We start from the raw sequence: 16,705 nt of genomic DNA on the forward strand, positions 1-16,705 counted from the left end.
GTGTTTTCTGGGATGCTGAGGATTGCTCCCCCCATTTCATGACAGAAAATAGTAGGGATTTCTATTCACTAGCCTAAATCATGCTCGTGGAGGAGGTTTTGCTCGGTTATAATGTTTCTTATCTGGAAAAGGCTTACCACCTGTGATCTGCCCCCCCCCCGTCCTCTCTTGTAGACTAACTTCACTGATCACCTGTCCTTAGCAGCTGACTGACTTTGGAGCAGAGGGCACAGAAAGGGAGACCTCCCCACTACTTCCTAACAAATTTGGTTCTAACTTGTGTAATTTTTTGTATATTTTTTGCTTCTGTTCTATTACTGCTTTCTCATTTGAAGGGATATGTATTGGGCACCCAACGTGCAATTTCTGATTCCATAGTCTTCCCACTGAAATTAGATCATTTCCATCTGGAACTCACAACTAGTCTCCTGGCAGCTAACTCTGTAAACCTGTAATGTGAGATTCCTGGGTAGCCTCAGTGCTAGATGGATCTGATCTGAGGCAGCTCACGGCTGCCAGTTGACCGTGGAGCCATTTTCAAACTTAACTTTATCTTCAGTCAAGTGTTCAGAATTCTACTCTGTTTCTCTACTGTAATTGCATTCTGTGTGCCTAAAAACCAATCAGTACTTTTATAATTCAATCTGTCAACAGATTAAAAACTAAAGCAACGTGGCTCTGCATTTTAAGGGTCTTTAGGTAAACTACTTAGAAACAATATGGAGCAAAGCTCAAAGTTGTTTGTGCAGCACTTAAGGTAAACAAGTGGGTGCTTCTAGTTCTGATGCCTAGTACAGTAGGCTTAGAGATAGTGAGCTGATGAAGAGTTATATCACCTGTGCACAGAAACAGGTGTTAGGAAAATCATTTGTGTCCTCAGCTGGTCACTCAGAAGGACAGGCAGAGTAGAGACTGCCTGCTCTGCATTCTATCACTGTTGAATTTACTGTAGAACAGGATGGAGCATAAAGCAAAGGAAAAGAACAGCACCAGCTCCACTACTGCTTCCATTTCCAGTTTCTCTGGGGAAATGTATGGGTGAACTCCTTTGCTGGCTGAAGCATGCAAAGAAGAGTATCGCACTGTCTGCTTGAACAGCTTGCACAACTGCTGGTGATTACCTGCTTGATCCATGTGGCTCCTAAACACAGTTATTTGGTCAAATTGAGTACAAACCCAGACAAATTGGTGATATTTTTGAACATCTGATCTTTACTATGTTCAAAAAATACGAGAAAAACTGGCCACTTGACCTTCTAAACAAGGAGGAAAGCAGCTTAGCACAAAGGCATCACTCCTTTATCAGTCTGTTTCAGTGCTTTAAGTGCCTTCTCTTTGTTCACTGCTACTCCTCACATTCCAGAGAGACTGGAATGAGGGGCAGGAAACAAAGATGGTTTCTTCAGTTTTCCCCCCTTCCCCTTGCTTTATTGTCATCAGATAGGCTTGTCACTGACACAAAGCCCGAACCTTGGACTGGCCTAAGAATGAGCATATTTGTTATTCACTGACATAGAAATCACTCATCATTCTTTTCCCAGAATAATTTGAGTGATGCAGTGACACACTGGAGACAACGCCACATGACTTAGACCCATCATAACAGCAGCACATCTGAAAGTATATCTGGTAGACCGGTGTAATGGGCTGGAACCATGAGGCAGAGCCTAGGCAAACAAGCAGCTCCTCAGAGTAATGCCGGTGGGAATGCTACAGGATACCTTTTTGTCACTTACACTGCCACACTGCAGTTGCTACTGAGAGCAGTGACCTTCAGGAAAACAAGAGACCATCAGTCCCAGCCTCTGCTGGCACATTGCACTGAAGCTTTCTTTTTTGAAACTATGAGTTTCTACGTGATCATAACGTTCTCCCAGAGTCAAGTTTTCTTCATGTGTCTTCTAAGGGCAAATATCAATTAATTTCTTCCCTGAAGAAAATGAATTGTTAGTAAATGCTGAGCTTTGCAACTGTAGGTCATTTTTTAACCTCCTGTAGTCAGCTCTACCCCCTTCTGAATCACAGTTGGGTGGGTTGCTGAAGGGGACGTTTCCTCCTCTGGATATTTATATCACACAGAATGCACATTGAGTGGTGGCATTCCAGGGAGAGAGGAGGAGAAGGGACAAGTCACCCTTGGAGTGGGGTGAAGGGCTCCTAAAATACATCAGGAGAAAAGCTTCTGCCCCATGCAGGACTGCAGAGAAAGAAAATGAGCTAAACATCAGGCATGAGAGCACATCATTGCTTGTTCACTTCCCTACAGTGGAGTGGTCAGGACATGTCAATTAGTTCCACTTGTTAATGGGCCAGCGGCACTGCTGCTGTGAGAGCATTCTTTCTCCCCTCCTTTCTCCCAGGGACAAGTCTGTCACTCACTTCACAGCAGCTTTTGTTCAGGTTTGCTTTTCTCAATTGTCTCATGTATACATTAATTTCTGCTGAGAAGTTAGAGGAAGGAGAATCTGAGCTGTTCTTTCCCCGCTGCTCATCATGCCTGCCCAGTACAAGAGGTAGGTCTAGGGAGTTTGTTAAGAGCTGTATGCACACAGCGTGAAGTCACTGGGAATCTGTGCAAGGCAGAGCAAGGCAAGCAGAATGAAACATCCACAGAGCTTGGAGGGATTCCTGACACACAGGAGGAAGAATTGTTCCACAATCTTTTTTTTTTTTTCTTTTTTTTCTAAGCTATTTCAGACTCCAATAAACATACTTTTCTAGGGATACCTTAATGCAATTTCAGTACTGACTTTTTTCATACGTGATGTTTTTTGCTTTTGCCAAATCGCTGTCAGTAGCAGATTACAGGAGACTGAACTCACTGAAAAGTAAACAAAATCCACGCACACAATGAGATGTCCATGCATTGTGGGCTGTTTCAGTTTATAAGGATCAGAATGTTCTATGCAAGCAGCACAGAATGCAAGTGGATGTCATGCACTGCCGGGTCTCTCATCTGAATACCTTTCCAGATGTGACAGAAATACCATCATCTGATGAATGCAAGAGAAATATGTCATGATGACAAGAGGAAGGACAATGGGACTTATCTGAGAGAAGCCAGGTGGCTCCATCACTCACGAGCAGCATACAGTAACAGAGTGGATAATGAGGAGATTTTATGCAATAGACTGTTTCTCATAAAAATGCTGTGTCTTAAGTTATAGAATCGTCCTGCTAGTTTGTAATGCTGTCAGAATAATGTGATTGTGGGTGTTACTGACACCCAAGCATGCACATCTCCTAGGACAGGTCCTAGGACACACGGGTATTTTGGCCTTTCTGATGTAGAGTTGAGCGGGTGCATTTTGCCCGGAATTAGTCTGTATGTACTTTTTGAAAGCATATTCCCTATGGATCCATGAGATTCTGGGAAGTCACACAGGAATTACTCACTGGAACTGTACCAGCATTTCTTACCGTACAGCCACAGGAACAATGGGGACAAGTTTGATGGAAGAACGGGAACTGAGATTTGTTCTGGAGGAAAACAATTAGGGCTGTGATCTGGATTCCAGGCGGATTAGAGCAGTCAGTGGCACACAACAGCACTGCAGCACTAAGCATCCCACTGACGTATTCAGGAGAGATGCAAGCCCTTGAAGCTTCCAGAAGTTTTAGGAAAGAACAGAGATGCTTAATGCCTCGGAAATAGCATCACACCAGAGCAGGTCTGGGAAAAATCGTCCTTAAATACTACTGCTGTGCATGAAAATGAAAGTGTTTGTTCTGCACATTTAATCTTCTCTTGGTGTTTTGGCTAAGAAAGAATTCTACAAATCCCAAAACTTAGTTCAAAATGCACAGCTGGACAGTCTCTGTGCATGGCAGGTTTTAGGGTGGTAGGTTGTCCCACTGTAGAGGTAAGGCCAGCTCTAAAGCCCAGACTAATATCCAAGCTGTGTTAAGTATTGGGAAGTATTTGCCTTGTAAGCTCTGTTTCAGAACCATTAATTTAAATTTCTTAGGCAAAATTGAGATGTGTTTGTTTTTGAACTCTGTCATACAGCAGGAAATGAAATTATGCTCTCGTTGTGAGTATGAGCTGAGATTAATATCTCTTGGAGCTTTTTATGGAGTAACAAAACAACTGGGCTCTAGAAAGAGCGAGTTAAATGCCTCTGCTTTGGTTGGCAAGCTGAATGAAGTACCGCTATCTGTTCCCCAGTTTTATGGCCCTCAGATGCTTGAGCCAGCTGCCTTCACAGGCCGCTCCTCACACCTCACGTGTGTGCTCTAGGTGTGGGTAATGTGCTCACATCTTTTCTTCAGTCTGCAGTGTAGCTGTACTCATCCACACCTCTCTCACTGTGCTCTCAAAACTCACTCATATCATCAGTAATGATGAAGTGAAATCACTGATTCTCCTGAACGTACCCAGTTTCTCTGTGACATCCGGACAGTCAGCTTTCCACTGCTCCCCACTTCCCTCCTGGTGGCTGCAGCACCTCCTCTGAGGAGCAGGACTGACTCCCCACGCTGGGTGCAGCCTCTAGAATTTGTCCGGGTTGTGGAGGACTCCCAGTAGATTCCTGTGTGAAAGTGAATGGAAATGCATGGCGCAACGATGCGCTGTGATACTGCCACGCAGCAAGAGGCCTGAGTGTGAAATCAGCCCTGGAGCCTCGCTGTAGACTGGCGGACAGCTTAATTGCTTTTTGTTAGCAAGCTGAAGGATTCATTTGAAGGTGTAGAACTGTTTGTCTTTTTGCTGGCTTTGGCCTAATTACATATAACCCATGGACTTGAGTCAAGTTGTTAATATTCATCTGATGTTTGCAGAGCCTCTAAATGGAAGTACTCCATGTGCTCTGACTTCATGTGCAGCATCTTTCTTCTGCTGTTAGACCAGACCAAGCTGATTTTCCATCCTTGGCCCAATCCCTCAAAGCCCCACTCATACACGTGTTGTCAGCGGGATTGAAAAGTGAATGCTTTCTGTTGTTTTTAACCTTCATCAGGTATTTCTCTGACCTCATGTGCCAGAGTGGTCACACCAGTCTGGGTCTTACTTAGAGGAGTGGAAGCATTGCATTTAAGTAAAGAACAAGAAGAGTGCTGATGAGCCCTTGTTGATCTAAGATATGACAGGGAATTTGCTGGCATTTGTGTGGGTAGCTTTTGTTTCCTCTGCTGTAGTTAACACACCAGTGCCCTCCATGACAGGTCAATAATTCTCTGCCCATTCCGTGTGAAGCAGCACAGCAAGGTTTGCTCTTGCTACATGATAGAAGTCGAAGTATCCAGATGGAACCGCATAGGTTGCAGCCCCCTGCATTATCCCATCTTTTATTTAGAGCTGACAAGCTCAATTAGCTTTATCTTCTGCTTCTGCATCAAGGGGATTTTTTTTCTAGGAAAGCAGAGGAAAAAAAGATGAACTGAAAGATACAGGAGAAATATTTTTGAGGAAAAAGCAGTCAAAAAATAAAAGGGATTTATCCTCTAAGAACTCTCACCTGACAATGAGCAATAGGAGCAACTATACTGAGTCCTCTGAACTGTGCCTTTCTGGATTCCAGTGCTTCATGGATTTCCTCCTCAGTACACTGCAGCATAACAAATAAGATGATGCTAATTACATAGGTGAAACAGGATGCATACAGTTCCATCCAATTAGATGGGAAGATGTCTGTTAACCTGGGTGCTGTGCTGCAGGTCCTCGTCTTCAGTTCTGTGCCTGTGGAATTGCACTGTTCTCCGGTGTCCCCATGGCTGCAGACTCTGCTCCCAGGATCTTTGGGAGAAACATCTCTTACATCAGTGCTGTGTGCCTGGCTCAAGATTCGGTTAAGGGATTTGAATGAGCTCATACATTTATAATGGCTCCCTTTCTTTTGCCTCAAGGATATATTTAAACAATCAGAATACTTAGCTCCGGTTTTTCTTTTTTGAGCAATTTTTCAATTTTTGGCAGCTAAGCTCACGCACTCTGTTTAAGCAGCTATGCATGCTGATGTCTGGAGGTGTCAGCACCTGCTTCTCCCACTGGTGCTATGACCTTTACAGACTCACTAACAGACACAGCCCATCTCCACTCCTGCTGAAGACAGGCAGTTCATGGCCAGTTACAAAAGCAAAAAAAAATAGAAAAGCATTTGGTACCCAAACAGATGTGTATGGTTTTATTAACTCTGAAAGTTCAGGAATGCTCATACTGTTCTTTTTGGTACTTAAGGATGGAATCTAAAGCTGCGCATATAGGTGTATAAAGAGGTTGTTAAGCCTAAAGAGGTACTGAGGCTCAGGGCTGTGCTTCGGGGACATTTCTGCAGCACCTGAAAACAGCCATGTGGTCAGATCAGTACTGAATGTTCTGCTGTCACTGCCTTTCCTGATGGGCTGGATGTGACCAGATATTCTGCTAAATGTTCTTATGGCACAGGAGTTGGTGGCAAAGAACATCAGCTGTATTTTATGTAAATTCAGATCTAAGCTCAGATCTGCTCAGATCTAAGAATGAGAAGTGGCTCTATTTAGGAAACACATGAAATAAGCCACTAGGGCTTTAAATGCCTTCAGGAGTAGCTGACACCACATTTCCCAGGTGAAAGCACACCCCTGTGACAGCACAGACTGGATCCTGGGATCTGAGAATCCCAACTGGATCCGAACTGGGATTTTGTTTCTTGAGACCACTTTCTCTTGTAGGAAAGGAAAAAAAACAGTTACAGAGAAGTACGTGATTCTCCTTTATATCTGGCTCTCAGCAGTCTAGCAATAAAATTCAGGGTATTTCTTCTTCCTTTGAAGACTCAAATCCCAGGTTTATCTGCTATGCAGAAAAAATAAATGTGATATTCTGGAAATAGCGTGAGCAGAATTGAGTCTTTCTCAGTTCATTTTTGCCACGGTATTAACACGGTCATCAGTGCTCAAGTACTGCGGGTTAGATACAGTTTTTCAGCCCACCATTTCTCCATGGGCATGTGTGAATTACTTGATTTTGACCTGGCTGGAGGTAGTTACCATTATCAGCACAGATACACCTTATCTCTCCGACTTCCAGCTTGAAAGGATGCTCTTATCAGCAGTGATAAGGGAGAGAGTGGATGGCAGGAAGAACAAAGCCTTACTGATACCTCTCTCATTGTTTCTTCTTGCCAAGGTTCTTAGAGAACTGTTTGTCTACATGACCTTCACACTGCTCTATTTGACTATTAAAATAAAAGCTGAACTTTGTTGGAATATGACTGAACAAAAAAGAGTCAATTCAAATAATTTAACTGCACTAAAACCAGCACAATCTACAGTTCTCCGTGTTCTCTCCAATACACTATTCCCTGGCCTTCTCATTAGCTATCATTGTTTCCACCCAATGTGCTGGTGGGAGATGAAAGGTAATTGATGAAAACCTAAAATACATTGTGGAATGTGGTGCACTGCAAGCTATAATAAAAGTTTTAATTATGAATATATTCTGTACACGGAAGATATAAATAGAGATGCTCAAGCATGCATTTTCCAAGTACAAACAGACTGATTCCCTGGAGCTGGGGAAATGAGTACAGAGGTGCATTTTGGGGAAGACATGGCCACCACATCAGAAACGTCACTGGTTCTTGTCACTGCCCAGCAGGGCAATACCCAAGCACAAAGAGAAAATCTCACAAGGACGCTATGGAAATTAATTGGGACCCATCAGACTTAACCTTCCCCAGAAAGAGTATGTGCTTGAGAAAGCAAGTGGCTAATACTGAGGTGCAATCAGATATATACGCTAAGTCCTTGGAAAATATTTGATAGCCCCTAATGCAGGAGTCCCTGTGAAGATGGTGAAGATAACTTACATTTGATTTTCTGTAACACAGTTTAAAGCATTAAGACTGCCATTCCTGTGGGCATTTGAGCTACCAGGCTTCTTCCTGCGCTGCAGCCCCAGCACAGGCTGCCCTGCTGCCACCAGCCCGTGGCGGTGGGACATTACCGGGGCTGTGCAGTGCAGCACACAGCTGAGCACTGCTGAGGGGCTGCAGCCCCCTCCCGCTGGCAGGGTGAATGCTGTCTGGGCAGAGATGCAGGTGAAGCATCAGACAGACACGACAGGCAGGGGTGCTGTTATCTCTTGCACCTTTCCCACCTCCCTTCTCCTCCCTTTCTGTTTCACTGCTACTTGTCTCATTTTCTTGGGGGTGTCACATTATCTTGATATGCCAGCTGCTTTATTACTGTGTGTACGAAGGCATCCTTTTGGCACAGCTGGGTCCAGTGGGCACTGAAAGACATACCATGCTGCTCCCCTGCCCAGGGTCTCCCAGAGTGCTCACATCTGGATGGACTACTGTGTGCATGGTATAGTGCTGCAGGGGTGCCACTGCAGAGAATTCCCATGCTCTTCACGTGACCTTGTGTTTTCAGAAGCCATGAGTGGTTTTCTTCTCCATCGCAACCAGCGACCAACCCCTCTTCTGTATTTTTCCATCTTGTTTGGCCGTGCTCCAAAGATGGTGTCCCTTATCCATCTTGTGACACGAAGCAATTACTGTGCTGCATGTCCTGCTGACACTGAACTGGCCATCTCCTTGGTCTGTTTGAAGTGATGGACTGTGGAGACTGTAGAACAAAATCTTTTCACGAGTGCTTTTGTTAGCATGTTGTTCTATGGGCTGCACCACGGCTGGGCTCTTACCAGGCGTTCAAGTTTTAAAGGCTCAATCTCTGAGCCCTCACTGCCTCCTGTACTTTACCAGGTGAAGACAGTTCTTTGCTGAAAACAAGCCTTCACGTGTATCCTGGCCCAGGAATTCACTTTTCTTGTACCCTACTGTCAGTATTTATGCATATTTCTGAAGACCTGCGTATGCTTTATGAAAAAGCTTTTCTGTGCTGCAGCCAAGGAGCAGCACTCCCTTCCCATGCCGACACCATCCTTTCTGCCTGCCACGCTGCATGCTGTGTGCCCTGCACTTTCCAGACATGCTCTTCCTAACCCCGGGCACTCCTCCACCCTGTGTGTGCTGCTCCATGTCTCTGCAGAGCCATTCCCCCGGCTGTGCTCCTGGCATTGCCCACTGCTGCCCAGGGCCTGGCTGCTCCGCCTGGCATGGCTCGATTCATGCCAGACAGTGCTTTCATCTCTCCTTTGGCTGTCTCATTCCCTGACTGTTCTAATTGCTTTTTCTAATACTAGATTGTCCTCCTTTAGTAATTTTTCTTGTATTATTTTTGTGATAGATCCCATTAAGTTCTTATCCTTCAGTATGTCATCCCCAGCTTTGAAAGCAAAGTCATTTGTTGTCAGCTGCAGCTGAATTACCTATGTATTAATTGCCTTTGTAGGTCCCAGATTTCGCTCATAGATGGCTTTTTCCTTTGTATGAAATATTTCTCTTTGAAAAATATTCAGCACCAGCTCAAACAGCCTGCTTGGATTTCTGCTGCTTGCTTCTCTGAGCTTGTCATTAAGCCCCCAATCTCTGCTGATGTTATTAGCAGTTTGCACAACGCGTATTACAAAATTAACAGTCTTGAAACTGCAGAAAAGTTGTCTGTGTCAGGCTCTGCACAGATTAACTTTCTCTTGGCCCTCTTTCTGTACTGCTTTCTGTTCAAGACACACAAGGGCATATTTTTTGTGCTAGCCTGCTTGAAAGCCATTACTGATGAATTTTCTGTGCTGTTACTGCTCTGTATTTATCCTGCAAAGAGCAATAAAGAGCCAAAGGAGATAGAAATATACTAAATACAGTTTAATGACTTTCCCCTACTCTTAGCAGCTCAGCTAATGACACAACAAAAAGCACCTTTGACATTCCTGTGCCTCTGAGGGAATAAGCTCCCCCCCCTTACTCACCAGGCTGCAAATAAGACATGTCTGTAACCTCCTTTAAAAGTGGGTGATGCATCTCCTCCTTCTTCCCCGGAGGAAAGTAATACAGCTTGGGCCCTTCCTGACCTTCTTTGCACCTCCTGGGACAGCAGCAGAGCCATCCATGCAGACATCCTGCTGGCTGCTGCCAGCCCTCCCTGCACAATGTGCTGCCCTGCTTCTGCGGTGCACAGCCACTGCCAGACAGCCTGGTCCTGGGGGCATTATCACAGCCATCTATATCAGCATCTGACAGGCAGCAGCCTGATTTCCAGCTTAGCCCACTGACTGTTGTGTAATAAAGTACAAGAAAGGCATACGCAGCCCTTTTTGTGCCAGCTAGAAAGATGCCAGACATCTTTATGTATTATTCTGTGCAAAGGGGTGTGGGGAGGATTGTATCCTAGGAACACACTTCTTTCCTCCTGTTAGAGTGAGGACAGAAGCCCTTGTGCAACGTTTTGTAGCATAAAGGAGCTGAAGCAGCTGCTTGTCTTGTGACTGTGGAAAAGTCTGAAGGTATCAGATTGCCTGGATGCCCAACTTCACTGTCATCTCTGTGCTGCTCTCATTGAGTGCTTGCACCATGGCCATACACCAGCCCCACAGAAACTGAGCAGGGGTGCAGCAGCAGCAAGCTTGGAGCTGTCGGAACCCATTTCAGCCTGTAGTAGAAATGCTAAGTCATAGCTTGAAACAGTGACTGAGCACCTGGTGGGAAGGCAGGGCCAGCCCAGGGGTGCTCAGGTGCAAGCAATGCACCTGAGTGACCAGAAAGGGTGGAGTCAGGATCCACCCCTTCCCAGACCTCATTTATGGGTTGGCAGGGGGAAGTGAGGGTATGTTGTTGGAGATCCCTGTGTATTTGAGGTCTTCTGAAGGTAAGCAGCTTTTTTTTTTCCTTCATTTTTGTGTCTGTGGCTGCTGTATTTGGGCTTGCTCTCATTTGCTGTAGCTGAAGACTTATCCACCCTGTTATTATTGCTGTACTTTCTATCACATTATAGCGTTACACAGCCCTGAGCTGATGGAAACTCAGAACCATTGTAGAGCTTTCAGGGATGCTACTTAAGAGCCATGAGACTGGGCTCTTGTGTTTGTCAGCAGGCTTGTGCTAAGTTACCAGTGACAGTATTTTCCTTCTCCAGCTTTTCAGCCACTAGGGAGCTCAGACACTAAATCCAACAAGCTGAGGAACCCAGGTAGAGTGGTAGTAGCAGCCACCTGACACAGGGATGAAATTGTCCTGTCATCCTAGCAACAGCAGGAAAGGGAATGGCCTCAAGATGTGCTGGGGAGGTTGAGGGTTGGGTATTAGGAAAAGCTTCTCCAGAAGAGTGGTCAGACACTGGCACGGGCTGCCCAGGGAGGTGGTGGAGTCACCAACCCTGGGAGCCTTGAAGAACTGTGGAGATGTACTTTGAGACATGGTTCAGTGGGCAATATTAGTGGTAGGTGGACAGGTAGACTGTAGATGATGTTAGAGGTCTTTCCCAACCTTCATGATTCCCTTCTTTTATGAGAGCCTCCCAGCACTGGGGCTGTGCTGCCTGGGGCAGTACCAGCCAGAAACCAGGAAGTTATTTGATAATGCATGATCTAAACTATATGGCCCAGTAAGGAGATGGCAGGAGAGATCTGTGTTTAAAAAAAAAAAATAAAAAATTACAAAATGTAAACAACAGACTTTCTACACAGAGATGAAGATTAATGCTTGAATTATCCTGTGTAATTAGTGTAGCAGGTAATTATTTAAAATCTGGCACATCTGTGAGTACATCACTTTGACTGAATTAAAGAATCCTCACAACTGCTGCAGTAAGATGGCTCCAGCAATCCCACAGGGAAATCTTTATGGGAGATTAATTTTTCACTTCAAATGGCAGAGATTTGCAAGAGGATTAGGTGGCCAGTATGACACATCTGTATTGTGATTGTGAGTGATACTTTTTTTTTCTCAGAGAGAAGCTGAGCGTTGTTTCTTTGAGTTCGTGCACTCTCTGAGCATGAGGGCTCAGCTCTCTTAGAAACAGAGTGTTCTGCAGCTGAAATGATGAGCAGTGCTTGTAAGGAGATGGTGACGAGGGCAAGGGCAAGAGCAACACAACAGGAGCCTGAAGAGAGGACAAAGAAATCCAAACTTGGATTTGAATTCCTAACACAACAAGGTCACGCTTGCAAAGCTAACAGATGTTTCTTTAGGTTATTATAAAAGTTATGAAAGTTGTCATATGAAAACATTACATGATGTCTGTGAGGACGGAGGACATCATCTCCTGTGACCCATCCCAGCAGCTGCTGTGGCCCTGCAGGAGCCCTTCAGGCTGTCCATAGCTGTGGAGCTTTGCATGTGGTGGCCAGGCCTGGGCTGGGTATCAGATGATTGCTGAAGCGTGTTGCTGCTGGTATTCATCACAGGGAAGTGAGTTCACAAAGCTGCTGTTTCACAGGCAGATTTCACTGCTCATAGCCCTGCAGAGAGCTCTAACCAAGAAAATGGTGGTTTCCTGCCACCAAATAATAATAAAAAAAACAACCCAGTAAAACTGAGGTCTCTCTCTGCTGTGTGTTTCCAACTCAGAACTGCTGCCAGCAGTTCTCAGCTGATTTGCTCAGGTTCTCAAAACATCAAGGTGAGCAGCTGAGACAGGCTGAGTTCGTAAACCCCAGGGGAATTAACAGCAGTAAAAGAGAGAAAGAAATAGCAAAGACACCTGGAGTACAGTCCAGGGGTGTGTCTTTTAAATGAGGGTGTATCGTGCTCTGTCACTAAGACTGTGCAAGAAGTACAGGTAGGGCATGTCACCATACCTGATCCTGTCCCAGCACTGGCTGCAGCCAGCTATGATGGACACTTGTAGAAGGGCTGGACTTCTAGGGTGGATATCTAGCCAAACAAACGTCTCCCTTCTGATTCCCCAGGAGGACGTTTACGCTTACTTCTGCATTAACAAAAAAACTGAAGTATATGTGTCTCTAAATAACGGCCTTGCACTCTCACTGTTTTAACCTGAACTCCCCAGCTGCCCCAGATACTGCTGTCAGTGTTTCCAGTTGTCTGTAGTTCCTGCACACCCCAAGAAAGCCTTACAACATGGCTGAGTAACCCAAAGCATCTCATGCTGCCGGGCACGATCTGGATATTTCCCTACGGAGTGCTTCAGAGACTCGATCTATCAGTGCACCAACTGTCTGCAGCCTCTTCACATGCAGTCACTGCTGGCTTTTCCTCTTTGCCTCGCAGTGAGCGTGTCCAGGGGGAGATGCAGCTCAGGCCTTGTTTTTTGAGCTGATTGACGCCATCTGCAGAGACTAATGTGCTCCTCAGCCACCAAGGCAGTTGTTTTAAATCAAGAGCTGTGCATAATTTGAGTATGCTATTAAAATGGAGTTGAGCTGCACTTCGCTGTTGAATTGTGAGCATATTTTAGCCATGTCAGAGCATTGGAGCATAGCCAGAATGCCAGTGTAGTAATTTCTGGGGCACGATGTTCAGCCATATTTTATTTAACTCCCTGTCCTACACTTCAGTGTGTGGTTTTGAGGGCTGCTGCCTGCCCAGGCTCTACGGATTGGATGGCAAATGCCTCAATTCAGGGGTCACCATTTTGCAGCTTGGAAGGTTGATGTCTTGCGTGCTCTGTACTTCTTTCTTGGTGATGGTATGGATGCGCATCTGTGTGTGTAGCTGTAAAATGATGCAAGTAACTTTCCACCTTTACTTCATTGGGATGAAAAGCACTAGAGCAAAGCAAGCGGGCACGGTGTTGTGGTGATAGTATGAATCAAAGAAATCAGTAAGCTGTTTCCAGTTTGGTGTAGTGATACTGCAGAGGTGAGACTTAAAACATGGCACGCAGTAAAATGTTACCACTTGTTTATAAACAAGTGCTGAATTAATAGATGCTATTAAAAAAAAAACACAAAACACTCAACATAAACCATGAAATATCTCTTTCCATGGAAAAGTGTGAGAATTCATTGGCTTTTGACACAAAAAACAACAGTTTCTGATAATACAAACACTAGCAAAAAGCAAAATAAAAACAGTTTTCTTGCTGCTTTTACTGGTAAGCCAATGATAAGCATAAACTCCAAAGGGTGAAGCTGAGCTTTAGCTTGTCAAACCTTTATGCTGAATATTGCTATCATTACATTTGAATGGATGGTATTTTTCTACTCAGCTGCGTTCTACACTTTTAAGTACACTCCCAGCAAGGAGATTTAAGAAGCGATACTGCTTTGCTGCAGCTGGAGAGTTTCTTTCTTGTTCATGTCACCTCCTCAGCCACTGGTATTTGCTCCAGTAAAGCCTGCCTGAAACGGTTGATGCTCTTTTCTCCTCCCACAGGACCACGCAGACATCGAGTGGAAGTTTGCACGGACAAAGCTCTGGATGAGTTACTTTGATGAAGGGGCAACCCTGCCTCCTCCCTTTAACATCATCCCGAGTCCCAAGTCTTTCTGGTACCTCTGCAAGTGGATTCACAATCAGCTGTGCCCAGGCAATGACTCTGACAATGAACAGAAGAGACATGAAAACCTCAAAACATTCACGGTAAGGAGCTGCATGGCTTTAAACTTCAGTTTTTGGGAGTGCTTTTGCATGTTCAGTGTCACTAGGGCCACTTGTACACTGGTGTAGTAGAAGGTTGCTGCTGGATCGTAACTTGCCAAGAGCCATTATAACAAATAGGATAACATGGGTAACACGCCTGTACCTTTCTCTTTCCAGGAGCGCCATGCTGATAACCTCATCCAGAATCAACATTACCAGGTAAGCTCTCCAGCAGATAAAATTTTCATTTGCCTTTTCTTCTTCCTGCTTATTTTCTAGTACCTCACTTCTTGTTTTCTTCTGGAATATATGTGTGTACGAACTCAGAGGATTTTGCTTATGGATTAAACCATTTCCTCAGTAGAGGTGAGATGGTTTAGTAAATCAATCCTAACTCTTCCACCTGCTCTAAAGTAGAAGAAAAGTTACCAAGTGTCACAGGTTGCTGAAGTCAAAGGCTGCATCAGCAGTGACTTCAGAGGGATCGTGCTGCTATGTCATCCTGATTATAACTGTTTCTGCAGCATTTTTAAACAAGACCTCTCAAGTTGCTCCTCTTCTACTCTTCTTTGCAAGGCATCCCTAATCCCACATCAAACAGTGGTTGAGATTTCCTTCTGTTTTTGGCAGCTTAGGAAGGATGAATTGTTCCTGTGTTGAATTCTGCTGTTTTTGTACCTTCTCAGCCTGCTCATTATCAAGAGTTCATTAAATTCAACCTACAAAAGGATGAAACTATGAAAAACACCATCTTCGGTACCTGAACTCAATGCAATCATTATGTCGGCATGCTGGAAGAAGAACAACAAAAAAAAGTCTCCTGAATGTTAGGTGGTACATCAGGCTATACTGTCAAAAGTCATACATAATTCATCTTACTTAAAGCATCTCCTGTTTTCTAAAGAGTGTTTGCATCTGGAGCTGACGTTTAAAATGATCACTTTTGGTAATGTACATTTGGTGCTTCCTGGCTTCACAGCTTGCAGGTACAGGGAATTCTTAGAACACCTCTCAGTATAGCCTTGGTGCAGAGAACATCTTAAGTCTGAGCACCACCAAGCATTGTCACAATTTCTGGAATGGGGAAAACAAAGGAAATGTTTGGGGTAGTGTTCTCTGTATACAGAGATCAGCTGCTGCCTGTGCCAAATAACCATAGAAGCTTTAAATAACAGTCTGTTTATGTCAAACCAACAAGGAGGTACACAAACACAGAGCAAAATGGATTTCATTCTACAGAGAACTGGACTGTAGCAAACATCCTCAGGTTCTCACTGAGCAGTGAGAGCCTTTAGAAGAGTCACCAGCGGTGTGACTCAGTACTTCCAGTACTGTCCATGGATGCCACTTTGCAAGCAGCTTTGCAAGGAGTTCTTAAATTCATCATCAGAGAAGACCCAGGCAGCTGGGGGTTAACACTGCCCCATTAAGTCCTGGCTATTCTTCAGGTTATTTGCTGATGACATACCATCTTTCCAGTATTTAATGAATGATCTTAAAGTGGCAAGCTTAGCTACACAGTACACGTGAGACTGGTAACCTTAAACTTTTGGCACCTGAGATTAAAAACTGCAGTGAAAGAATTTAAATACCTTTGAAGACATTTAAGATAATCAAGAAGATTTTGCTGAACGACTTTTACAATTGAAAGAGTGCAAAATATTTAATAGCTTTCAAAATGAAAAGTACAAGCACTGCTAATGGTGATTTTCTTTTTTAATTCATTTTAAGAGAGCAAAACAGGGAGAACCACTGTCAGAGCTCAGAGAAGTACATTTAGAGCCAGAATTTGAATCACTTGTATTGTTTCTTATTTCAGGAAGTGATTAGAAATCTTGTAAAAAGGTATGTTGCAGCAATGATAAGAACTTCCAAAACCAACGAAGGCTTAACTGAAGAAAATTTCAAGGTAACTTTTTTCTCATTAATGATCATATTAATTTGAGTAGCCACTTGAAGAGTTCCCACTAATTTGGGAAAAATGTGGAAATACAACCATTACTGGAGCTGGGAATATATACACGGTGTGCATGTGGGTTTCTTTTGAGCAGAAGATACTCCTCATTCAGGTGTCTTCTCATATGGTCACTTCCAGATGTGGAAGTATGTAGACAAAGGCTTTGAACAAAGCACTTGATTTGTGTCAACACCACACTCCTAATCCCAGACTGAGGCTGGGTTAATGGATACAGAGAACACTTGTAAACAAAATTAAAGTTGGGCCAACTAAAAAATTCCTGTAATATTTCTAAATTCCAACAGTTTCATCATTTCTATAGAATGCCTTATTTCAGCTTGTCCCCCAGCGCTCAAGCAGGAAGAAGGGGAGAGAAAGGGGT

The 16,705-nt window shown here is 44.2% G+C and overlaps 1 protein-coding gene across 2 annotated transcripts in view; it reads left to right on the top strand.

Annotated features, from left to right (window-relative positions):
• The window catches only part of TRPC5 (transient receptor potential cation channel subfamily C member 5), a 96,235-nt gene that overhangs the window by 71,879 nt on the left and 7,651 nt on the right, over positions 1–16,705 (top strand). For both annotated transcript variants that reach the window (XM_420310.8, XM_046940503.1), the window contains exons 8-10: positions 14,160–14,366; positions 14,544–14,585; positions 16,186–16,275. In XM_420310.8, coding sequence (XP_420310.3) covers positions 14,160–14,366; positions 14,544–14,585; positions 16,186–16,275 — 339 coding nt within the window. The remainder of the gene's footprint in view (positions 1–14,159; positions 14,367–14,543; positions 14,586–16,185; positions 16,276–16,705) is intronic.

This window comes from Gallus gallus, chromosome 4 (genome assembly GCF_016699485.2).
Source record: "Gallus gallus isolate bGalGal1 chromosome 4, bGalGal1.mat.broiler.GRCg7b, whole genome shotgun sequence".
NCBI lineage: Eukaryota > Metazoa > Chordata > Aves > Galliformes > Phasianidae > Gallus > Gallus gallus.